The 26173-nt window shown below is 37.0% G+C and overlaps 2 protein-coding genes across 2 annotated transcripts; both read right to left on the reverse strand.

Moving 5' to 3' along the window:
- Positions 1-64: 64 nt before the first annotated feature.
- ncbp3 (nuclear cap binding subunit 3) lies at positions 65-7696 on the reverse strand. Its single transcript, XM_042711033.1, has 13 exons — positions 7412-7696; positions 6914-6979; positions 6724-6829; positions 5852-5977; positions 5587-5718; positions 5278-5477; positions 5081-5165; positions 3645-3744; positions 2932-3041; positions 2325-2637; positions 1969-2153; positions 1161-1343; positions 65-1075 (listed from the first exon to the last, which is right to left on the reverse strand). Exons 1-13 carry the CDS (start codon positions 7592-7594, stop codon positions 786-788), a joined length of 2079 nt encoding a protein of 692 aa, XP_042566967.1. The 5' UTR covers positions 7595-7696; the 3' UTR covers positions 65-785.
- A 3482-nt stretch (positions 7697-11178) lies between these two features.
- On the reverse strand, positions 11179-26158 carry rap1gap2b (RAP1 GTPase activating protein 2b). Its single transcript, XM_042711035.1, is given in 23 exon segments — positions 11179-11283; positions 11316-11473; positions 11546-11648; positions 11727-11844; positions 11933-12037; positions 13093-13185; positions 13187-13206; positions 13389-13538; positions 13628-13768; positions 15254-15339; positions 15860-15932; positions 16027-16182; positions 16277-16406; positions 16789-16889; positions 17112-17195; positions 20385-20438; positions 21084-21162; positions 21260-21363; positions 21615-21827; positions 21954-21986; positions 22978-23013; positions 23977-24061; positions 25871-26158. Coding segments are annotated over 22 exon segments (2220 nt in total). The 5' UTR covers positions 26002-26158; the 3' UTR covers positions 11179-11283; positions 11316-11348.
- Between the last annotated feature and the right edge of the window lie 15 nt (positions 26159-26173).

The following is a 26173-nucleotide window of genomic DNA, read 5'->3' on the forward strand; positions in this document are numbered from 1 at the left end:
TTACAGATTTTCATATGCTGTTTTGAACACTGACATGCAGTCACATCAACTTCTATACCCAATCTGATGTAAAAAATGATTTTTATTCAACATACAGTGCTTTTTCTTGTTTTTCACTGACCACATATATTTAGGGAATGCAGACCATGCCTTTGGGGGAAATTATCTTTACATTGGCTACATTATGTGCCCCTTTCATAGAACTGTGTACAATGAAGCACAATGATCCATTCAGGTACAGTAAATATATAATCCTTGCACAAGAAAAACAAAAAAACCTCAGACCATTATGTTCTCCACATCAAATGCACAGTGATAAGACAGACTTAATAAAACACGAACAAAAACCAACCATACTGACATGATTTTAAAAACTGTACTGCTAACAGACAGTACATCGAATCACGGGTTGTTTTTGTCAACCTGGTGCATCGCTGTATTTTAAAAATGGGCCCTCAATTTGTGTTAAATACAACCAAATAATTTTCTTTTGAAGAAAAATAAAAAATGAGGGATTCATCCACTGCCCTTTTTTTGAAATTGCAAAATAAAACATTCTATCTGCCCTCTCTTGTTCCAAATAGCGCCTTTAAAGCTGTCTCCTGTAGAGAGGAGTAAAGAAAATATCTGCAAAGTCTGTATACAGGCAAGATTAGTGGGAGTGTAGGAATGTTTAAGTACACATGTCAGGGTCCTCTGGCCCAGTCTATCACAGATGTTCTCCAGCATTCTTCCACCGCGTTCATCATTCCTCCGATTCCCACACTTCCTACAGGAGGAGTCAGTCAGGAGTCACTGTCTGAGCCGTTGCTGCTGTCTTGACTGATCTCGATCTGCAGCGAGGGCAAGTTGTCCAGTCGGCTTTTCTTCATCTTGCTGGTCTGCTGCTCCTTCTGCTTGATCATTGCTCCCCACACCTTCTGCAGCTGAGAGTCACCCTCTTCATCGTCATCAACTCCGTCAGATTCCTCATCATCTCGTCGCCTTATTTCTCTTGAGGAAGACGCTCGGGAAGGAGCCTTGTCATCTTCTTTGTCGTCCTTATGAGACGGGCCGAGACGGCTCCACAAGCCTCCTGAATAAAAACAATTACTACTAGTATTAGGAAAAAAAAAAAAAAAGTGAAAAGAACCAAAAAAGTGCATTGAATCCAACTTTACCTGTTTTCTTGTCTTTCGGGGACTCTGAGTAGAGACCACGACTCTCGAGTTTTGCCACTCCGAGTCGGCTGCGCACGTCAGTCAAAGGCTCTCTCCGGGACACTGCGTTTCTAGAGATGACGGGAGAGACAGAGCGACGTCTCTCTGGAGAGTGTGGTCTTTTGCCTAATCTCTGTCTCACATCTGTGGAGAGAAAACATCCTTTCAATACCCACATTTGCTCAGCACAAAATGGTCAAACTTAATAAGCAATCCTATAGATTTTAATTCAAAAATTTTTTAAATATAATTTAAGATCTTTTATTAAACAAATAAAACTTAGATAGTTAACCTCTAGTAGAATAATCAATGACAAATTATTTATTTTAATGAAACACCCCGAGGCACACATTCGAATGCAAAACAGGGTAACTGCAAGCAGTTTAAAATACTTAAAACGCTTTATTCAATACATACATGTGTACTGAATATGGTTTATTTAATAGCATGTCAATAAATAACAATTACAATGCTTTTAAAGAAAGGTAATAAAAAGATTATTGTGATTTGATGGTGCATTAAATGGCAGATACAGTTTGTGTAACCAAAATACCAATAATATCAAGGTCAAATGTTTTATGCACAATGCAGACTTTTAATTACAATCAAGGCCAAAATCCATTGGGACTTTTATTTTGAAAATGTTTATGCTTGAGACTTCCAGCAGCTTATTCAAAGAGATGGAGATTAAATATGCACTCTTACAATCAAACTCTAATTTCTTTTACGCTGAAAATAAATCAAGACTTTTGTTCCATCAATAACTAACCCGTCTTGCCACTTGTAGTCACTGGTGGGCATGATCTCTGCTGAGAGTGTCCCTGCCTCTTCTCCTCCAGTAACTGTCTCACATCCGTCACTTTGTCTGATGTAGACTTGGACGAGCCGCCTCCTCCTCCTCCTCCACCAATGCGACTCTTAACACTGCTACTTGTTTCAGTCCGTATGGAGTTTCTAAGGCAATAGAAGAGACAAAACGCACAATTCCCGTTAAGAAACTTGATCACCATGAAATCTTTTCAGCATGAGGGTCACATTTACATCCAAATAGTAGGGAATGAAATGCAAATCCTAAAGTGTAGTAACCGCTCTATCATTTGGAGTCAAAAAGAAACCTGCACTCACCGAAGACTGCGAAGGTTGGTTTCTACCTCGTCGGCATACATGGTCATCTTCATGCTCTTTTTGGGAGAGGGCGTGGAGATCATTTTCAGTTCCAGATCGTAGTCCATCTCATCTGAATCTGAAGATGCAGGTGATGGGCCTCCTAAGCGACTACGCAGGCCTCCATCCCCTAACCGTGGCCCCCGTTCCCTGTCTGCCCGATCTCTGTACTCCACCACTCTATCATCAGCATCCATGTCTTCCTCTCCATCCACCTCCTCATCTTCTTCCTCCTCTTCTTCTATAGGCTCTTCCGGCAGATTCACCAGGTCAGCTGAGAGAAGCAAAAGAGCTCAGTTCACAGACCAAAAACAACTAACAAGACAAAGCTGTTTGTGATTTAAGAGAAATTTATGTATTTTTAACGTCATGTCAGCAGCAAAGCTATCTTCAGGGTGAAAACAGAATAAATAACAAAAGTACAAAGAAGCTATACAAGACATTTAGGGTTAATACTAGACAAAAAAATCTAAAATACATTCAGGTGATACTTTTTTGTTGTTGCCTTTTTACGTTAAAAACAGTGCAGTCCATAAAAAATGTTAAAGGGTCATTAGGGGAGATTTACCAGAGTGTCGATGAGTGTACGGTGGGGTGTGTCCCAAGCTGTCTCCAATCAGAGACTTTTTGGTCTTCAGAATGTCACGCTGGATTCTGCGCGTGTGATATCTCCGTTTCCTATAGAAGTTGACAATTCCAGATTATACAGTCACCCCACTTCAACCATTATTTTATGTAAACTGCAAAAACTGCTCAGAAAAGTGAACTTATACTACTATTCAAAAGTTTGGGGTAGGTAAGATTTTGTTTTCGAAAGAAGTCTCTTATTTGCATTTATTTGATCAAAATACCATAAAACTATCATATTGTGAAATATTATTACAATTGAAAAAGAAATTCTGTTTGAATATATTTTAAAATAATTTATTCTTGTGACAACAAAGCTGAATTTGAAGTGGAAATAATTCGAATATGCTGATTTAGTGATTAAGAAACATTAATGTTGAAAACAGTTGTGCTGCTTATTGTTTTTGTGGAAATTCATTTTTTCAGGATTCTTTGATAATAGAAAGTTCAAAAGAACAGCATTTATTTGAAATTATAAATGTCTTTACTGTCACTTTTGATCTAATGCCTCCTTGCTGAATAAACATACTTTTTTTTTTTTTTAAAGCAACCAGACTATAAAAGATGAAAGATAGTATAATTCTATGAAAACCTCTAACAAGGTTTGCAGGTGCCAAATGTTTTTGTATCTAACGAATTCAATTTTTTTCTTACCAAGAGTTACTTAAGATGCCTCTCATGCCGCCATAGTTTGGATTCCCGTATTTCATGTAGTATCGACTTCTCCTGGCCGCACCCATCTCCTTTTTGTCATCTGATGGAAAATAACAGCCAAGACTGTTAAAAGGGTCCTATTATGCGTTTTCACTTTTTGAATTTTAGTCAGTGTGTAGTGTGAATGTTTGGGCATAAAATAAGATCTACAAAGTTTAAAATCTCAAAGTCCACTCCAAAGGGAGATATTTCGTTTTTTAAAAAATAACCTTTTCTAGAACTACAACGAATGGCTCATTTGGACTACAGCGTTGTTTTCTGGGTTTTGTGATGTCACAAAGCGGCCTATTAGAATATCATTAAAATTATTAAAATATTAATATATTTTCTATCAAATTTTATAATGTTAATTCCAATAAAAACATGGTTATTTTATTGGCTTGTGTTTTTCTAATTCAGTATCATTACAATTATTGAGTTAAATTAAAAAGTTTTACAAAATTACTTTATATTATTTAATAAAATAATAAATAATTATTACAAAGCACAAGTGCATTTAGAATTTTTGGTTTCGGCCCAGATTTTTCATTTGCTAGTCCAGGGGTCGGCAACCTTAGGCACGCAGAGGGATAATCGCTGGCACGCGAGCAATAGGGAAAACTGCATACTGATGTACATTTTGAGGTAATAACTTCTCACAGTCACACAGCCTGTTAGGAGCTATAAATACTGTATAAAGTGTGAGAATTAACTTGCACTAGTCTACGGATGCATGCGTGACCGCTGCACAGGCGCTTCAGATCAAAGCCTCTGCGGTCTTACAGTGCTTGTCAATGTCAAAATGACTGAGATGGCCAATCAAATCAAAGTAGGCGGGGTTTCCTGTTCACAGAAGCAGAGCGCGAAGTGTCAGTTTAACGTTAAAGAGAGTGAGGTAAGATGAAGCTGCAAATCATTTAATATTAGTCAACTTTTAACGATCAATTTACCATAGAAATGTTAAATGACCGACAGCTATATCCAGTGATGCGAAGTACTCAAATTTTTTTCTCTCTCAAATATGGCCATTTTGAGAGAGAGAGAGAGAGAGAAAGAAAGAGAGAGAGTGTGTAAATTGTCTGCATCTGTGTCTCTTTTTAAAGTTTAAAAAAACAATTTATGAAAAAATCTTCAGAAACCATTTGCATGGAAATCAAATAGGCCTATTGTTTTTTTTTATCGTATCATTTAAAAAAATGTTTATGCACTCTACTGTATAAACAGTAGAGAATGCATTGGGGGGGGGGGGGTTGGCACAGTGGTTAACCAGAAAGAAAAAAAAAATGACACATTATGCCGAAAGGTTTTGTTCCTTCTCAAAATTATCATAAATAAATAAATTAATCACCCTTATCACCAAAACTCAAAAACAGCAAGAACTCAAGTATGTTTCTCACCCTGGGTGGCAAAGCGCAAGAGCAGCTTGTTGCCTTTGAAGGGCTTGACTGTAGGCCGCAGATCATTCAAAAAAAGAAACACAAGCTACACCAAAAAAAACAATAAATAATAGGATGCAAACATGAAATACAATTTGCATTGCATTTAAAATAAAACATACATATGAGAATTACCATCAATAATCTGACTAGTTTACCTCTACAGTTTCCTGCGTTTTCTTTTCGGTCTCTTCCTCAATGTCACTAGCTTTACCCTCACTGCCATCACTGCTCTTGCTCTTATCTGCTTTCACCACTTCATCTTCATCATCATCATCTACCTCGCCTTCCTCCTCCTCCTCCTCCTCATCATCATCATCATCATCATCATCATCATCAGAGCCACGGCTTCTCCGAGCTGATCACCAACAATGTAAGAGTTTTGTTTCACAAAAATGGTTGGAACACAGTGTCTATATCAAGGTTTCACAATGAAATCACAAGACTTTTATAATGAGAAGACAAACCTTTCTGCGGCTGGTCTGAAAGTTCAGATGGTTTTGAGCTGTCTGTGTTTGTGACCTCTTTTTTGTCTGGCATCCGACTCAAGTTAATGAGAGCTCTGGTTGAAGTGATGTCGTCTAGCCACACCACATTGCCTGGAAACGGGCGATTTGACTATGAGCACCACAATCCAGCTTTAAATAAAACTTTACATGTTTCCAATTCAGATTTCTATGCATTCAGTGCATAATTATGACAGTGTGGTAATATCAGGGAGGCTGTACTTACAGGAAGTGTCATCTATCCATTCAATGTGGGCAGGCGGATACTCTTTAAAGTAGCCAAAAACATCCTGAGTGCTCATGTCGTCAAGTCCACTCATGTGTAGGGCTTCCAAACGCACCTTCGGGATCGCTAAAGAGAGAGTGGGAGAGATGTTTAAGGGATGGTTCACTAAAAATGAACACTGGGTCATCATATTCTCAACCTAACATTGTTCCAAACCTATATGGATAATAATAATAAAAATAATAATATGTTTAATAAAATAATGCATTAAATAAAAAAGTCATTTCTGGTCTGTGCAGCTGCTTTTAACATCAAAATAAATGTTATACACACTTTCCACAACACATCAAAGTGACATCGCTTTTCATGAATGCTTACAAATGAGAAAAAGTTGCAAGATTTCAAGGTCATTTCTGACAACGCAAAAACTGAAATGGACTGGACGTCGTGATTTAACAGAAGGAGTGATCTTTTCTTCTGTGTTGTAATGTACATCAAGTGTGACAGATTATTGAAGATGAAAAACTGTTCCATGCATCCACTGTTAACTGGATTTTAAGATGTGAGGGTTTTTAGTGGAGGCAGATGAACGAGAGCTTCCAAGTACTGGTTTAAATGGACTAATGATTGGAAAAGTCCTGCCCAGTGCACACATCACTAAAGACAAGTCTGGTGCATTCCCCATACAGCTCAGTCATGACAGTTTGATTAAACATTACAAGGTCAAAACACTCTTTCTAAATTAAACATGCACATATAAATTGCTCACAATATGATGTATAACATTAAAACATTTCTCAGACACAGAATATTTTAATTTCATGCTGACTTAAAATTCTAATTTTGAGCTATAGCTGTGTAAGAATTCATACCTTTCTTCAACAAATCCCGGTCTACAACAACATTCCTCTGAGCCAGATTTTCCTCTGCCTGAAAATGAAATCTTCTTGCTCGCTTCTCCTTTTTCTCAATGGCCTCCTGAACACATACATATGTTGTGAACAACAGGTAACTCACATTAGAAGGCCGGCTGATATTTGCACACAACCAGCTGACACTTACCTTAGACGTGACATCGATTCCAGTGATAAAGGTACCAGCCTTATTTTCATAGCGTCTGCTGGTGTCCTGTGGAAATCACACAGATATCCATGTGTTCAGCACACAAAACAGAAGCTTTTCACTTGTTAGTCTTAGATTCAAGGTGATCGCCTTTTCTACAGTATATACAGTATATTTGTACTGTCTTACTAAACCAGAATAATTTCAGTTCTTAACCAATTAGTATACGTTAGAAATAAAATTTATCCAAAACCACCATAAAACTAGGAAACCTGGGCCAGAAATTTACATCAATTTCCCAAAATCCTCCTAAACAACAGACCATCACTACGCATTATACAAATGTCGCATAACCCACCATAAACCCATTACCATAAGCTGTTTAAAAGTAGGAATAGTGGCCTAGCTCTGAACTCAACAACACGTTGGCTTCACCAACGACCGGCTTACTGTACTACTCGAGGCCGTGGTTTGAAAGAGGCCTACGGACTAACTCACCGGCAAAAGCTCCTTTAAACTTCGGCGAACAGGGATGGACTCCAGCTCCGGCTCTCCCTCCTCCACCTCCATGGGCTCCGCTTCCCGGGCATCCCGATCCGACTCTGATTCCGAGTCTGACTCTGACCGATCGGACGCGCTTTCCGACTTCACAGACACCCGCAGGCTGCGCACCGCCGCCATGATCAATCACGAAATCGCGGCTAACAGCTAACTCTCAATGAAGTGAACAGAGCCTCGCGCTAGCTGTGCTAACCCTGCTCTCAAGCCTCGCGACGCACGCACGCACGCACGCACGCACGCACACACACACACAGATTAGATTCAGTGTAATTATCTTTACAGTCTGCTATAGTAGGCTACTAAATGCATAAATAATTTAACCTTAATTACAAACTACATTAAGTGTAAATTAAGTTTACAAGACATTTTACTGGTAGCCTTGCTTGTATTAAAAGCACAACCAGAAAAGCTTTAGGGACTTCACAAATAGTTCTTGTGAATGATTTCAGGGGCCATTAGGATCTAGTATAATGCATAAAAATAGGCCTACTTGATTTTATTCTCTTGTATGTGTTTTGTTCCCAGTTTGTTTTTCTCACCTTGAGAAGTTTGCTTCAAAGATACTATATATATATATATATATATAAAATTATATACAAATCATATATATATATATATATATATATATCTACATATATATATATATATATATATAAAATATATACAAATCATGCTTTTTGTGATACAACAAGTTTTACTTCACTGTCTCTGACAAACAGTGGCACTGGTTCATATTATTGTAATTTAGAGATTTTTAGCCTGGGGGCCACAAGATGGTTCTAGGGGGTCTGAAGAAAAGTTCAGAGACAATTGTAAATAATAAAATAAATGAGATTTTATTCTAAATGATTTTAACAAAGGGTTAGGCTACACTTTATTTTATGGTCTCCTTGTTACAGTGTAACTATGCATTTAAGTACTGAGTAATATTAATTAACTATATATACTTACTATAAGGTTAAGGTTAGGATTAGAGTTTGGCTTAGGGTTACTTGCATGTAATTAGCATAATTAATTGTTATTATAATAGTAAGTACATGTAACGTGTAACAGTGACACCTTAAAATAAAGTGTTACCCAATAAAGCTTTTATTATAAAAAGCATAAATTGTCTGGATTTAAATTATACAATATAAAACAATCTACAGTTTGAAAAAAAAATGCAATTTTAAATGCCATATTAAAATAGTTCATATGTTAGTTCTAAAGTTTGTTTGCATTAGCTGTTTAGAGTATCCATTTATTTATTTACCTTAATGACATTCATGCAGGAAGTATTAATATGTGTATAAGTGTGGTTTAAGCATCCAAATAATTTTTGGGCCATTTTATGTCTGTACATTTTGTCACACATCGCTGTTTATCATAGCAAATATTGTTGCAAAAGTTGTTAGAGGCCCAGTAAATTCTACAGTCAGGGGTTGTGTAGCTACAGCATGGCTCACAAATGGAACAAAGGCTTCAAAATACAATATTTTATTTAACAAAATCAACATTGCCATACAGAAACCTTTACTTGGTAACAGTACAATCATAGAGAAATAAATTAACACAGCTCTTTTTGTTAAGTAATTTATACTAAGGAAACAAAAAATAATTTCACCAAAGACCAGAATGGAGAAGTCCCTCTAAAATTTTCACACATTTAAACATTTCATCATAACAAAGACAATAATTCTTCATTCCAATCCGATAAAATAAACAAAAAAAATAAAAAACATAAGATACACATATGAGTGGTTTTCTAATATACACAGGCATCAGTCATGGAAGTACCTATTTTTTTTTTTAAGTTTAGTACAAGTTTTATTCTAATAATATACTGTATATTATAAATAACTCTTCAGGGAACACAGTAGCGGCTGAAAATAGCTCCAAACAATGCCTGATTTTAAGGCAGATTTTCAGGGATTGCTCAAGATTGCTCAAGTGTGAGTGTTACAGAGCAAACTAATGTTGTGCTAGCCTATTTTATTATTATATGACCTATCATGAAATTATTATATAAATTAATTATTAAATTAAATAATATAATGAAAGCTATCATAATCGATTTTCCAGAAAAAATTAGCAAAATAATGCGGTGGTTTACTGCAGCTGCTAGTCTCAAAATACTGTGGAATGTTTCAGGTGCTGGGAATTTTGTTAATTAAAATAAAATTTGTTGTTTTATACTATTAAGTGAGGATAGTTACTATTATTGACCTGCTAATCCAAGTTTGTGTTTTATTAACTCACAAGATATTTATTTTTACAGTGAAAGACTTCAAAATGTGCAAAATCAATGAATGTGTCAAGTCGGTAGCAGTTGACCACCTGCAGAAACTAGAGGAGATGCTAAGTGTATGTGCTCCTCCCTCATCTCTTCACATACAGAGCACCATCTTAATTTCTGATCCATTGCTTTTTCCTGACAGTGTTTGATCTTCAGTGCTGATCCATTGCTTTTCTGATTAAATGGAGAGTTCAAGGTGTTAGTGAATACCAAATAAGAAAAATATTTTTGACAAGAACATAACTTAATATGAATCTATGATTATGAGTGATTTTTATGGCCCATTACTGAAAGATTGTGCTGCAAATAATCATTATCCATCATGGACGCTTGTAAATGTCCGTCACGCTCTATTTTATTCCATAATTAAAATAATTAAAAACTTGACATTTATACCACAACACCAACATCAGAAAAACCTCTTTTTCAACAACCAATTTAGGCTGTGAGTTGTGGATTCTTGGCTTTTTATTTTGCTCTCGCAATGTGAAAAAGACTTGTTATATGGTTTAAAAAATAATATCCTATCAATCATATCATTGGAATCCAACAGAATTTTCCCCCTCAAATCTCAACTCATATGCCTCTCTCCTGGTCTATTTTTGCAGGGGAGTTTAAAAATCAGCATTCTTTACTGTGGAAATATTTTTTAAAGCAGGAAAACACATTAAACCAGATACTTTTTTCCTGTCAAATGACAAAAGACTAGTTGTAAATGTTTTTAAAATGTTATAAATCAGAGGTTTTTAAACTGGGTCAATGATAAAGTTCAGGTCCATGAAAAAAAAAAAAAATTATATATATATATATAATTAAATTAAATAAATTATATATATATATATATATATATATATATATATATATATATATATATATATATATATAAATTAATTTTCTTATATATATATATATAATTAAATTAAATAAATCTAAAAAAAAAATATTTTTCTGAAGTTTTTAGATTTTAGAAGTAACTTTAATATTTTATAGATAATGCTAACTTATACATTTCTATATTGGTTATTTTGAACACTTTAAAACCAGACACTGCAAAAAATGAGACATTTCAAACAAAAAACAGAAAAATAGGGTGTACATAATATTTGTGCAATATAGTAAGCTTTCTCTTAATGGATAAAATATTATATATCTGAAGAAAATTGTTAGAAAAAATATAATTACCATCAATGGCTGGTAAATTTATCCAAAATTATAGAATGACTCATAAATGTCTTCTGACATGAAATTAAAAGCTGTCTTTATCATTTAGGAAGGAGGTCCCTTACAATGGGGATCATCAAATTTGGAGGTATGTGGTATCAAAAAATGACCCAAAAAACTATTTCACTATTTGCAGCAGCTGGTTTAACTCCTCCCCCAAGACTATGTGATTTATGACTACATTTATGAATTACATGAATAACTTACAATGGTTCTGATCATCTTTGACATTCCCTTTGCTAATGTCCCTGTGAAAAGAAAGTTTAAAGTTACCATTGAGTGGTTACCCTCCTTAAAACACACACACATACACACACACACAAACACACACACACACACACACACTTAACCAAATGACTAAAAAAAACCAAACAAACACTACAGAGAATGACAGAGAATGAAAGAACAAGTCATAAAAGGACAAAGTCTTACTGCAGCAGACTGGCTCAATCTGTCAAAGCGGAACTTCAGATTGGATCTGGGTGAGATCTTATTCCTAAAATCTATTAATAGAGAGACATTCAATAACATGTGACTCATTCAAATACTGAATGTGAGGGACACAACTCAAATACCTGTTGGACTGCGGCACATAATCACTGGCGTTCCTGCGCCCTGCCCCTCTGTGCTCAGAGAGCCAAAGACTGGTGAGAGACTAGGAGAAATCTGGAGGCTGCTCTGAAGACATGAGAGAACAGACTTAACATGCACACTTCTTATAGCAACATTAATGAACATGAAGACACATTTACGTACAGGCTCTTTCTCCTCCAGTGTCTCTGGGTCACCGGCAGCACTGCTGAAGCTGCTGGTGCTGGAGGAGGATCGAGAGATATCTGGTCTTCCACTGACCTCCTTCCGCTTGAGAGATGGCCTGTAAAAACAGAGAGAGAAAAAGAAACTCTTATTAGTCATTGATAGTACACATTTATTAAGTACCAGTGGCAAAACTAAAAATTGACCTCTCATTGCTTATGATCTCTGGAGAGCTAGGATTGGACGACGTCTCTGATCTCACTTCCTGTGAGAGATGACCACTGTCTAGACTTCTTTGATCAATTAGGACACTAAAATGACAGACAAAGAACAAAAAAAACAGATTTATCAATTTGTACAGCTTTTTAAAGCAGGGGTTTTCAAAAGTTTAAGTCAAAGTTAACATTACTTTTTAATGATATTAACAAAATGTGTAAATGGAATTTTTGTTGACATTAACACAGCAACAAAAAGTAAATGATATACTTTAATATATAATGTATGCAGTATATAACATTTTATTATATATACATATATAAACATAAACACACACACACACACTTAATTTATATTTACAATCTTTGCAAGATTTTTAATGTCTAATAATTTAATGTTTTAATAATTTGCTTTAGCATAATGACAATGTAAAATATATTTTGGAATCAATCAGTTTTGGAAACAATTATTTAATTTTGTTGTTTTTATAATATCATCTTTGTAATAACATACTATGTTTCTTACTCGGTATGTAATTTGTATATATGAAAATATTAGCAGTATAAAATTTGAAAACCCTATGGCACCCCAGCTGATCAAATATATGTTTTAAGAATTATTTTGCTAACATTCCGATTACATTAATGGAAATCCCATCCCATTAAGTTATGAAAACAACATTACTTAACGTTCAACGATCTCTTATAAAATAAAAACATATAAATAAATAATAAAAAATTTTTTTTTTTTTTTTTATGCAAACATTATGGGAACATCACATTGTATCATTTAATCAAACATTATAGGAACATTATTTTTAAATGTTTTCTGACTGTTCTAAAAAACTTGTAACATTTAAAAAACATGAATGATGAATGTCCAATTAAAACATTTCGGAAACAAAAAATTCAATGAATGTTAATATTTGTGTTAATCTTTTGAGAACATTTTTAAAGACAATATTACACTGAACTAACTTCTATTAACGTCACTGGAAGAACGTTTGTTCATAACTTTGCCAGAAGGTTCCTGTTAGCTGGGACATAACATTGACTAGAAATTTGGATCTAGGCAATTCTGAAAGCTATCATATTTCAGAATGGTATATATATAGTGGTTACAGATCTGTAAGTGTGTATTTTTGCCAGACCTGCGTGTGTGGCGCTCTGGCTGTCCGTCCATACTTGTGTGCAGCCGCGGGAACAGACCTGAGCGTCTCTTCACTGGGCTTTTCAGAGGAGACGGCACTCGATGTCACTGGAGACTAAAAATATATGAAAAGGTTATTTTTAAGTCATGTGCAGGGTTAATTATACAAATCAAGTTATATTCAAATAATTAAAGTGAACTACAAAGCTATTACACTGTGGCTGTTACCACACTAACTCGGCCATTTCAATCCAGTTTATTTGTGTGTCTGTGTTGTGAACATAATAAGATGCTCACAGAGTTCTTGGCAGCCTCAGTGTTGCTGTGTGTCAGGCCGACCCCGCTCAGGCTGGTGGGTACGCCTCCTCCTCCCGCCGGAGAGCAGCGGCCGTGTTTCTGCGAGCCCACCATCGCCTCCATAGAGTGACTGCGCACGCGCATCGCCCGCTGAGACAGACACAAAGACATTGAAAGGATAGTTCACCATTTTGACAAGCTGCATGTGAATATGACGGCTGATCTTTTTGACTTAATACCTTAATTGACTCCAGTATTCCTCCATGTCCTCCGTTCTCCATCCTCTCTTCATCTGCACTGAGGGGATGACCCAGCATTGCCTGTGTGCGCTTGTGTAACTCATTATGAAGGTTATCTAGCAGTTCTGTCCGTGTCCTCTCCTATTTCACAAACACAAAACATTCACATGTTCTGTTGAAACTGATCTTACGGTCCCAAAGAACCAAATGATGTACAGTACCATTCAAAAATAAAAAATAAAAAATTAAATGTGTACTTTTAAATAGATCAAATGTGACAGAAATTGCATTTAAAATATTACAAAAACGCAGTTTTTTTCATTTCTATTCAAATAATCCTGAAAAATGTATCACTGTTTCCACAAATATATTAACATAATAATAAATGTTACTTGAGCACCAAATCAGCATATTTGAGTGATTTCTGAAGGATCACGTGACACTGAAGACTGGAGTAATGATGCTGAAAATTCAGCTTTGCCATCACAGCAATAAATTACAATTTAAAATATATTAAACTAGAAAACAATTTTCAATTCTAGTAATATTTTGCAATATTTCTTTATTATTAAGCAAATAAATTCTGCCTTAGTGAGCATAAGAGACTTCAAAAACTATAAATAATTCTTACTGACCCCAAACTTTTGAATGTTTTGTACAGTGTACAAACTAAATTAATAACTTATTTTCCCTTCTAATTCTGGTAATATGTGAAAATACACTGTATTTATTCATCTTTTATATTTAAGGTCTCTATTACCCCAAAATAAGTAACACAACACTTTTAATCAAGGACGTTTGAAAAGAGTTATCATGTTTGGTTTATAATCTAATGTCATATGTTTAGGAAAAGCCAAGAAGCTATTTTTAAAATGGCCTTAGGGTCTCTGAGGCTACGTTTACACGTCAATGATGTAGTCAAAAACGGAAAAGTTTTCCCTTCACATATACACGACAACGTTTTCAAAACGATTCGCGTTTACACATATCCGCGAAAACGGCCAAAAATGCTGTATTATGTATGCCAGGACAGTAGTTGGAGCTGTTACCTTGTAAGTAAACAGTACCTGTAGGGAAGTGATGATTATATGATGTATATGATGCATCTCTGCTGTTGGTTGTAATATTGGTGAAGTAAATCCACACTTTGCTGAAGAAGCGTAAGCAAACTCTTGAGCAGCAACAACACCATGTACTCCGCCATTGTTGTGTATGTTTGTTCGCGCTTGCCTTTAAAATCGACAGGTATTGCGCATGTCTACATACCTAACATGTACTACCCAGACGCATGACATCAGCGTTTTCAAAGATTCCCGTATTGGGTATTTATACGGAAACGATAACGGTGGCGTTTTCAAAAACTTGCAATTTGAAACCCGTTTTCCAAAATATGCGTTTTCAGTCCCCAAAATGCTGTTGTCGTGTAAACGAACAGGCAAAACGCATAAAAAGTTTCCCGTTTTTGGCTTTAAACATTGTTGTGTAAATGGCCCCTGAGACCCCCAATACAACATAAGGATTAACAATTCAGAGATTGTGGCAAAGCACAATCTTATCAGCCATTAACTGTTCAATTAACACCAGGACTTCAATGCGGTAACAAATGATGCTCTATTGTTTCCTCACCTCAAGCTTGGCAAATCGGCTTGACCTGTAGCATGCCAGCTCTGCATTGATGAGCTTGGTCAGCAGAAACTCTCTTAATACAGAACACAAAGACACAACAAAAAAAAAATACAAACAAAACAAACATTAAAAAACAACCATAAAAACAAAACCACGCCACAAAAAATCAAATGTAACCATCAAAAAAAAAATTAAGGAAAAACAATAATCTGACAGCAAACTGGCTGCCCTGCAAAATATTGTTTTCTTGATCAGTTTTTGCTTTGCTTTCCCATAAAAATATTGCAATATTATTAAAACAAGATCAATTTACTTGAAAAGCAAAAATTCATAAAAGATTGAGAATACACCCGTTTTCCTTTCTTGTTTTAAACATACCCTAAACTAAAAACTGTTATATTTATGCTTTAAAAAGAAAAACAATTGCCAACGTTGTAAGAAAAATGTTAAAAAAGTAAAATATTTAAAAAATGTATTTGTGTCTTATGAAAATTTTAAAAGTAAACAAATATTTTTTTTAAGGATGTTGAGATATTCTAAATGGAAAACAAGACAAAAATACTAATATAAAATAATTTAGTGTTGAAGCTGTGGTGCACTTATTTACCTTTTTGAAGATGGGTGGACTGGGAAGAGGAGGGCCGAACTGTGGCACATCTTCACGGGCTGTGACAGACACCTGCACCATATAATTACAATTCAGTATACAGTTAGAATGACCACAAATATAATCTGCAAACACTTTCAGTAACCACATTATATGTATATACCACCTTGTATGTGGTGTCATCTGTTCCAGGGTTTTCCACTTGAACTAGAATAAAGGCATGGAGGAAGTTGGAAGCGATCATGTCAGGCACAAAAGGTGTGGGATCCTCTTGAAAAACTGCAGCCACAATGTCATTCCCAATGTGACGCTTCCTTTGGACCTATAAAAAACATAATACCAGTTGTCCCGATGTTGGAATAGACCTACATACCAGTTGTCCCGATGTTGGAATAGATTTCAATCATGGTGAGCACCTGCTGTATGTCTCCCTCAGTATAGGGTAGTTTGGTGGAGATGTGAAACATGAGTTCCTGTCCTCTGAACACAGTGTAGACCGACTGAGACCCTGTCTGACCGTGAGACACATCTAAACCACCTCGAAAGCTGAATATAAGACACAAAGAGAAAATATACTGAAAGTACAAGTGTTTACTGATGAAACAGCACGACTTGAATTTAAGGATTTTGTGTGGAGAAATCAAAAGCTGCCCTTTTATACAGTGCTGGGTGATAACTGATTACATGTAATCTGGATTACATAATCAGATTCCAAAATCTCAAAAGTAATCTAAAAGTAATCAAAAAGTTACCTACATTGTGTAATATAATGGATTATGTTAATGTTAATGAGTATGGAATCAGTAAAGGACTACAATTTGTCTACCCAGCACTGCTTTTATATATTCACACATCCTAACTATTCACATTTATATATTTTTTTAAATATTTCTTTTTTAAATCTCACTTTAATTTTTTTTTTTTTTACCCTTTAAAGTCCTGCAACTCTACACAGTCTCCCAGCATTCTGAGGAACTCTGTAAATGCTGGAGTTTCTTCACTGTTCCCAAACAGCTCCACCTCCGAGGTCTGTGGGCATCAGAGTGTATCAGAAAACATTAGTGAATGGCAAACAATGAAGAGACAACTACACATACAGTAACAACTTATTGATTTATTGCTTTGGTGATTCAGATCGAAGCAGCTAGAAAAGAAAGCCTCTGTTAAAGTATCCTTGAGAACCCCAGTCTGGCAGTCTTTGATATTTATAACAGCCAGTGAACTGCACACATTCAACACTAATTTCCTCACCTGCCCAAACTTTTGGTAGATGACACCAAACTTAAATGTGTTGTTTAACTCATGCTCATCATAATTCACTATTAATTGAGAGCCCTGCAAAAAAACAAACAAAAAAACAAACAAACAAAGATAAATGTCAAACAAATAATATGCTCCTCATCAGTACAGCTTTGACAGACTCTTTAGTTACACTAAAATTTCAGAAATAACCCCTCCCATGCAAACCAGTTTTTAACTATTAAACCATTGCTACTGAATAAATACTTTAATAAACAAGATGGCGAAAGTTTTAGTGCATTGAAAACAAACTATAATTTTTAAATCTGTAATTCGTTTTTATCTGACACATTAATATCATCTTGGCTAGAAGCAATATTGTTTTAATGAAATACCCAATCCTCTCACAGACTTCATAAAACGAATATGATGGATAAACATCATGTAATTAAAAAAGTTCAAATAAACCATTTATATTTTAAATTGAAACATTGTCACAGTCACTCGGGGAAGGAATACATAAACTTGGATTTTAATTAAAACAAAGGGATACAGCCACAGGAACGTAGGTATGACGTTTAACAGCAGACAGAACTAGGAACCTGGAACTAATGAAATATAACAATACGAACCAAATGGGGAACACCTGGAATAAATGAACATATGGACAGGAAGGACCAAATAAGGGCAAGGAAGGCACAAGGGGAGCAAAACACACACAAAACACAGACCAGAGTCTGACATAACACCCCCCTCCCAGAAGGCGCGTCACGCTCCATACAACATCCACCAGGGGGGTTGGTGCTCTGAAGGCCTATAGGAGCAGGGTTCCAGGACAGAAGGCCTCCAGGACAGCACCCGTTCCGGGACCCATGGCGAATCAAGCAGTTCAGAATGCCAATGCGGAGCAGGCGGTTCAGGAGGCCATGGTGGAGCAGGGAGCACAGGGAGCCATGACGGAGCCGCCTCCGAGGCCCCCGCCCCACCCTCTAGGGCTGGAGCCTTAAAAAAAAAAACCCCACTTCGGAGTGCTTACGGGCACCATGGCCCTCTCAGGGCCAAAACTGGGAACTGGGGCCTTCCCTGGGCTTAACTGGGGAACAGGAGCCCACCCTGGGCTGAACTCGGGGGCAGGAGCTGACACTGGAGCGAGCTCTTGGGCTGGAGCGAGCTCTGGGGCTGGAGCCGACACTGGAGCGAGCTCTGGGGCTGGAGCCGACACTGGAGCGAGCTCTTGGGCTGGAGCCGACACTGGAGCGAGCTCTTGGGCTGGAGCCGACACTGGAGCGAGCTCTGGGGCTGGAGCCGACACTGGAGCGAGCTCTGGGGCTGGAGCCGACACTGGAGCGAGCTCTGGGGCTGGAGCCGACACTGGAGCGAACTCTGGGGCTGGAGCCGACACTGGAGCGAGCTCTGGGGCTGGAGCCGACACTGGAGCGAGCTATCCGACAGGAGCCGACACTGGAGCGAGCTCTGAGGCTGGAGCCGACACTGGAGCGAGCTCTGGGGCTGGAGCCGACACTGGAGCGAGCTCTGGGGCTGGAGTCCAGTCTCCTCCACAATCTCCTCCTTTGGGCTGTGGAGAGGGAGATGATCGGCGGGTTTGACAGCATAGAAGCCGGCTAAGTTGACTTCAGAATGGCTGGCAGACTTGTGTGAGCCACAACCGGCAGGCTTGACGTAGGAGAGGCCAGCAGGCTTGAGTGAGCCACAGCCGGCAAGCTCGACTGGGGATCGGCCTGCGTTTCTGGACTGAGGACAGGGATGGTGCTGGGAGGAGATAGGTGATCAGAACATTTGGCTGGGTATGTGGAGAGTCCTGGTGGGGGGTGAGCTGGTGAGGCTCTGTGGTTTTCGGGAGGGACTGGATGATCACTCCAAACTCTTTCTACCTCCAGATTAACTCCATTTAAATAAAGGACATGACTAACCAGCTCGATCAGGGGAAAACTATACGTGGGAAGATCGCAGCCGATTAGGTCAACATCCAGCCCCAGCCGAAAACAGACACTGAGAGCAGAGTCGAACCAGCTCACTTGGTTGGAGAGCTCTAGGAACTCCTCTACATACCTCTCCAGTTCCCAACCATCCTGCCGCAGACACCAAAGCCTGTCTTCAGCCGTAGACATCTTGTTTGATCTGCTGTTCTGTCACGGTCACTCGGGGAAGGAACGAGGAGATCCAGGAGAATACATAAACTTGGATTTTAATTAAACAAAATAAAGGGATACAACCACAGGAGCGTAGGTATAACATTTAACAGCAGAACTAGGAACTGGGAACACTTAAAATACACAAGACAAGATGATACACACCTGGAACTAATGAAACATAATAACAATATGAACCAAATGGGGAACACCAGGAGTAAATGAACATACAGACAGGAACAGGAAGGACCAAATAAGGGCAAGGAAGGCACAAGGGGAGCAAAGAAAAAAAACCCACACAAAATACAGACCAGAGTCTGACACATATAGTGGCCCCGAAAATATTTTGCCTTAATTTTGAATAGTTTATCTATTTTTTTTACATTTTAAAACCTAACAAAGTACATTTTTATGAAATGTTTTGTGTTTGTGCTAAAAAAATTAAATAAAATCAAACAAACAAACAAAAATCATTCATATGTAAATATATATATATGCAAAAGCTTTGTGGGAATGACTAAGGAATTATAAAACTACAAATAAATCAATAATTTTTATAAAATACTGTTAAAATATTTAGGGTCTATGGGGTTTTAAATGTTTTTAAAATTAGACTTGATCGCCAAAGGCTGGATTTATCTGATTACAAAAATACAGTAAAACAGTAATATTCTGAAATATTATGCCATTTTTAAAATAACTGCTTTCTAGTTCAATATATTTGAAAACTTAATTTATTATTGTGAATTATTAATGTCCAATATTCAGTGGCACATGATCCTTCAGAAATCATTCTAATATGCTGATTTGGTGCCTAAGAAACATTTCTTATTATTATCAATGTTAAAAACAGTTGTGCTGTGGAAACAATAATAATATTTTTTTTTTTTTCAGGATAATTTGATGAATAGAAGGTTCAAAAGAACAGCATTTATTTGACATAGAAATCTTTTGTAACTTCATAAATGTCTTTACTGACACTTTTGACCAATTTAATGGAGCCAAACTGAATAAAAATATTAATTTCATTGAAAAGAAATGACATTCTCCATTAGTGAACAGTAATGCATATAATATAATATTATTTATAATTACATTACAACATTAATAATAAAAATATAAATCTTGAACTCACCTTTGGGTACAGCACAGGACTAAATCTCAGACCTACAATGTCTTCACATAGTATCTATAGTGGGAAAACCATGACACAAAAACACAAGCAGCCCCTTAGTCAACAAACAGTAAGATCATTTATTTAATTCTTTAAAGATGTCATAAGATCCATTTTATTATATATATTTTTTCACTTGCTGTTACTTGCTTTCATACCGAAAACACTCACATAACAAAACACTCAAAAATGTTTTTTTGTTGTTGTTTGTTTTGTTTTTTCACTTGTACCTATAAGAAACACCACATAAACATGAAAAACCACAATCACAAATCCTGCACATGCTTTAGTTTACTGTCATATTCAATATATTTTTTCAATATAATATACTTTGACCTCCTCCGTCCTTCGAAAAGAGCCTCTTTGCAAAGCTACAGTACATTACTTGAGACAGACTCACAACACAATGAGGTGAGAAGAATAAATAAACAAGTATCTACTTTGGATGTTTGGATATATTTAATGGGAAAAAAAAAATTGTGCACATAAACATCAGTCTAACCTTTTTAAATGGCAGACGACATACTAATAAATAACTGTGTTTACACTTTAGAAATGAGTTTTTGTTCTTTAGAGTTAATCAATAAGACTTAAGGGTCTGTCAGAGTGTTTTTAAGTGGTTAAAGCCCGTGAACCATCTCCGCAGGGCACAATCATTACCTTTGCTAACTGAGGGACACTGGGGAGCTCAGTCAAGCCTGCCAAAGAGATCTTGTCATAGATTGTCCTTGATGGAGTCCTAAGCGAGGCAGAATTTGATAGAAAAATGCAATCAAATGTTTCAAAATGTGCCAATCATGTAATTACACACAAGAGATTGAAAGGGCTATTATTACCTGAGAATGATCTGCAGGTACTCTTGCTCCTTCACCTCCTCGTGTCTGAGGGACAGTACAAGGTTGCCATGGTTACTTGCCGTGCAGTAGAAGTTCAGATGTTCCTAAGACCGGCAGATAAGAGAAAGCGGTTTAATTGCAAACAAATCCATCGCCAGTCTAAAGAACACTGCATTAAATTATACCGACGGCTGATTATCAGCACTCTGACAATAAAAACCGACCTGTGAGTGATCCGTTTAAAATGATCTTGGACAAATATTTTCCATATCTGATGGTACATTCATACTGAATGAAATTGCACAATTACTGAGTTCCAACCCCCCCAACAAAGAACCCGCAATTGAGTTCTCACCCTGCCCAGAAAATGCTTGCGATACGCGCGAATGGCATAATTACTCTCCAGTCTGTAGCCAAACTGTCCTGAAATGCTTCCTTCTCCATCCTCCTCATCACAGAAGCCATTCTCCCAGCTAGGGATGGCAGCAGAGGCATCAGCATCTTCTATCCAGTAACCCCCGAACGGAGGCAGGATGACCTGAGGGTATGGCTCACCCTGCTGTAACACCTTTGAAAGAGAAATCAAACAGTCAGAAAGAGAGTGGCATCTGATACACAATTCAAAGGCATCACATAAAGTGTTTTTAGAAGTATATAATATTATTGTAACAGATGTGGACTTAAATTGTTGTACCTCCTCTATCCGTGGGTATGGAATGTAACCATCCTGCAGGGATAATAATAACAATTTCAGAAGATAATGCTGTAAATAAGCATCTTCACAATGCTTTAGAAGGATGCTTGTGCCGTGACAGGAAGCGTGTTATGAGGCATATATTGCTCATGCAACTACATTATATGAGAAATTACATGCAGTCCACACAATGGTTGACAGTCATGCTTACAACAGACATTTGTATGTGGCTGTCTGGACAATCTGAATGAACACATGCATTTGAGGGTATGATTATACTGTATGTATAAAACGCAGTCCAATAAAAATGCTTAGATTTAAAACTGCTTTTCTATACTGTTCTTTATATAAAACGCATCTCAAATGGGGCCCATGTGAAAATGCTTCTATTTTACATTTGTCTAATTTAATACATTCTCATCATTATAGTATGAGCATAACAATTTATTTAAAAATTGAACATTTATTTCAGAATGTTTTAGTTTTAGTATATTCCTTTTTTGCCTCAATGACACTTATATAACACGGAATCTAAAATGTTTTTGTTGTTGTTTTATTGTTTTTGAAATTCTAAAACTTTCTTTAAAATCTAGGTTTAAATTGGACTTGCAGAGTATTTTCAGACTTTTAGACCCACTGTACAATATATAATGTTACATACAGTACATTAACGAAGAACGCCAGCCTCATGCAATGAAAATACTTCAAGTTCGAAACATAGACAAGCACTGAGCTGAGGTGTAATCTAGTTAAATGTTTTCAAACCCTCTGACCTTTAATCTTTGTGGCCTCATTTCCTCCACCTCAGAAACCTGCTAAAGGGTCAGGGTCAAAATGTCAGAGGTTGCAGTGTTAGCAACTGACAGTGGAGGAGTCGTGAGGCACCAAACACAATTACTACACCACAGCTATTTACCAAAGCTGAATTAAACAGTTTAGCACTAAGTAGTTACTCTAGCTGACTATCCAAGTAAAAATAAAAATAAACAAGGTAATATTACATATATTTTCACTTTTTTCTTACCTCCATCTTGTCCAACATGTCAAAAAACTGAGTAGACTGTTGAAAAAGAAATATAGAGGTTAATATTTTGGCTAACCTATAACATGCCAAGTATTTCACTCTATTTAGCATGTCAACAACAAGGCCATCGCGCATTACAGTCTACTAGGTGTGAATGACATGAATGTGGTTGAGGAATCTTGTAATCCCTTGTGTATTGCTGCAGCAAGCAGCACTTACTGTCAGTTCAGAGCACTAAATATCACAATCTGCTATTTTTGTTGCTGAGTATACAGTATGTGAGAAGATAATCCGACAATCTGTTATATTCATACAACTGCTTTTGTAGCTGCATCTCACAGAACAAAAAATCATCCCTCCCCAACAAAAGTTAATCTAACAATACAATATATTAAAAACAAATCAAAAAAAAAAAAAAAAAAAAATGACATTTTGACGTTCCTCAGGGCTCTGTACTGGGACCCTTAATGTTATACATAACCAGCACGGAACAGTTAAGTTGTCTTTGTGTGGCAAGCAGTAATTTATGTTCACATAAAATAAGAACATCTGCAATAAGTTGACTAACTAAAATTGATCCCACTATATATGGGAATATTGTACATTTAGTGCATTTTTTAAAAACCTTTCCATTCTTATAAAATGTGATGGGCATTCTGAGAGTTTGCTTTTCCTTTCTTCCTCCTCTGAGGAGCATACAGGTATAGACTACATAGGGGATGACGTCTGAAGTCATGGTCTACTGAATAAGCAGGGCACATCACCATCTACAGGCTTGTGCTAGGGTCTTGTCTCCAGAAAAGAGAGAAGAAAGACGGTTTTATCTGTGTGAACCAAATTAGTCCATAATTGCGGCTTTATAATAAACTATTTATGAAATGTTATATGGAGGCTTGACACCATGCCTCAATTTGCTTTTTTGCAGCTGTAAGCTCTCTCTGCAAATCTTCTTTCAGTGCTGATTCATAACAGGCCCTGAGAAACAGACGTGCCGCTTACCTTCATGGTGGGAGGGGCGGTTCTTGGGGGAGAGGGAGGGCAATCTGCCAGGGGTACATTGGAGATGGTCAGCAACTCCTGCTTCCTGCAACACAGTGACATCATCACTGTCATTCCACTCTTTTAAAATAACATTAAAGCAACAAATATACAGCTACAAAGGTGCTGAAATACACAGAAAGTCACATTTTGCACAGTTTCCCTAATGCATCATGATCTATGATCTACGTCTACTAATCTAAGAGGTGCACTCATTATTCTTTTCATCTTTATGAATGTTTAAATGTGAAAAAGAATGCATTTATTGATTGATTGATGGAACAAGTTAACTTGACTGTCTTTGAATTTCTTCAATGTGGCATCAGTAGCTAAAAACTGCCTCTAAATGTCAGTATAATAGTGAAAGTATAAAGTATAATAAAAAAAGATACTATAAGTGCACTTCTAAAAGCTGACAATTGAATTTTGTATGGTCGTCTGCAGTGTCATCTTCACAGAGAGGATCCTCGCTGAAAGCCTTTCTATTGCCTCAGTCTCTTTTCACTCCTCAGGAATGTACCTCTCCTATTTGACCCTCATATGATTTCAAGATCATCAATAAAAAAATGGGCAAAAGATGGGCAATCTGTTCTTTAAATGAGTTCTCAGGACAGGAGGCTGACAGGTTGAGGATCTAGAGGCTCCTGCTCAATTAATTTCCCTTCTCTTTCCACCTCTCTCTTCATAAGCGAGGTACGGACAGAGAAAAAGAGAGAAAGGGGGAGCAAGGGGGAGGTTAGAGACAGAAATGAACAAGGCTCTAAAAATACCCACCCAATCCTTCATAAGCTCTCTGTAAATAGATCCCATAAATCCATCAATATATTCGTATTAAGGAGCAAGTGACATATCGTTCATTATGCTTGACAAGGTATTTTACTCACATACTCAACACTCACAAAACTAGCCAAAAGAATCCGTTCTGCATGTACATATACATACAAAAACGTATGATACTTTAGCTCATATTTGGACAAAAAAATAAAAAACAGAAATATACTGAAATAAATGGCACCATACCAAGTAAACAACACATCCTGACCAGGAGAATTGTCTTCACACCTCGGGGACGATGTGAACAGCTTATTGTCACATTGTCTGTCATTTCAGTCAACATGAAAACACCTCTCCTGAAAACTCCGCAAGAGTGATTGTGGGTAATTTCACAAAAGATGCTTTTGTACATCAATTTAATCAGTCTAACATCAAGTTTGGCTGAGCTCTATAAGTTGACAGCTAGATCTATCTATCTATCTATCTATCTATCTAGATTGTTCTATTATCCATCCATCCATCCATCCATCCATCCAACTTAAACCCATAGAAACATATTTCCTCTCAAAAATACTCATTAATCAGTTTGCTAGGAAATAACTATTGATTCTGAAATCAAGATGCTACTGATGCTACTAAAATATAATATTACAAATTAAGATGCCAAATGACTGAATCATGTAAAGTACTGATACAAAACATGGCTGCTACACAACACTGAACAATTTGTTTACACTAATCCTTATCAAAAAGTATTACTATTAACTATATTATTTATAAAATCATAAAGCTACCAAATATCCCCTTGTTTTTTGGTCAGAAAGCACCAAAAATCACTAAGCATAACTTGCTCATAAAGTGTGCAGAACATGCAGGCCTAGAATTAAACATTTCCCTGGAGTTTAAATTTCCAGCCAAACTTTGTGTGACAGAATCCAAAAACTAATCCATGAACAGCAGTGTTGCATTGAGTACAAACTTAAATAATTCATGAATGTTCTGACCTCTCTCTCACACACACACACATATATCTCTCTCCACCACATACAGACATATATGACCCACAATGACGTTCACCCACCACTGGCCGTCTGTCTCCGTCAGTCTCCGTCTCTCACACCGCTTGCGTGAACGGTGGAGGAGTCCGATGAGAGCGACAGCAGCACGGACACCTGCTCTCCGACAGCGCACTCTGGACCTGAACTCAGACATGGCCAAACCTCAGGTTCACTCTCAGTCCTAGTCCTCACTCTCTCATCACATCACACAGACACCAGCTCTTGCTAAATCTGCATCGTCACAATCTCCAAAGATGAGGTGCCGTCCTCGCCTGCACAGACTGTGTGTGTGCATCCTTCACCGTGAATACCTCTCAGTCTCTCTC

Source organism: Cyprinus carpio, chromosome A21, assembly GCF_018340385.1.
Source record: "Cyprinus carpio isolate SPL01 chromosome A21, ASM1834038v1, whole genome shotgun sequence".
Lineage (NCBI taxonomy): Eukaryota > Metazoa > Chordata > Actinopteri > Cypriniformes > Cyprinidae > Cyprinus > Cyprinus carpio.

Bases quoted from the DNA above. Each gene is read 5' to 3' on its own strand.
- ncbp3 (XM_042711033.1), bottom strand. From the start codon at position 7,594: ATGGCGGCGGTGCGCAGCCTGCGGGTGTCTGTGAAGTCGGAAAGCGCG. The intron at 3,042-3,644 runs GTAAGAAAAAAA...CAACTTCTATAG, and splicing joins GGCATCTTAAGTAACTCTTG to GAAACGGAGATATCACACGC. The intron at 1,344-1,968 runs GTTAGTTATTGA...TTCTCTCCACAG, and splicing joins GACTACAAGTGGCAAGACGG to ATGTGAGACAGAGATTAGGC.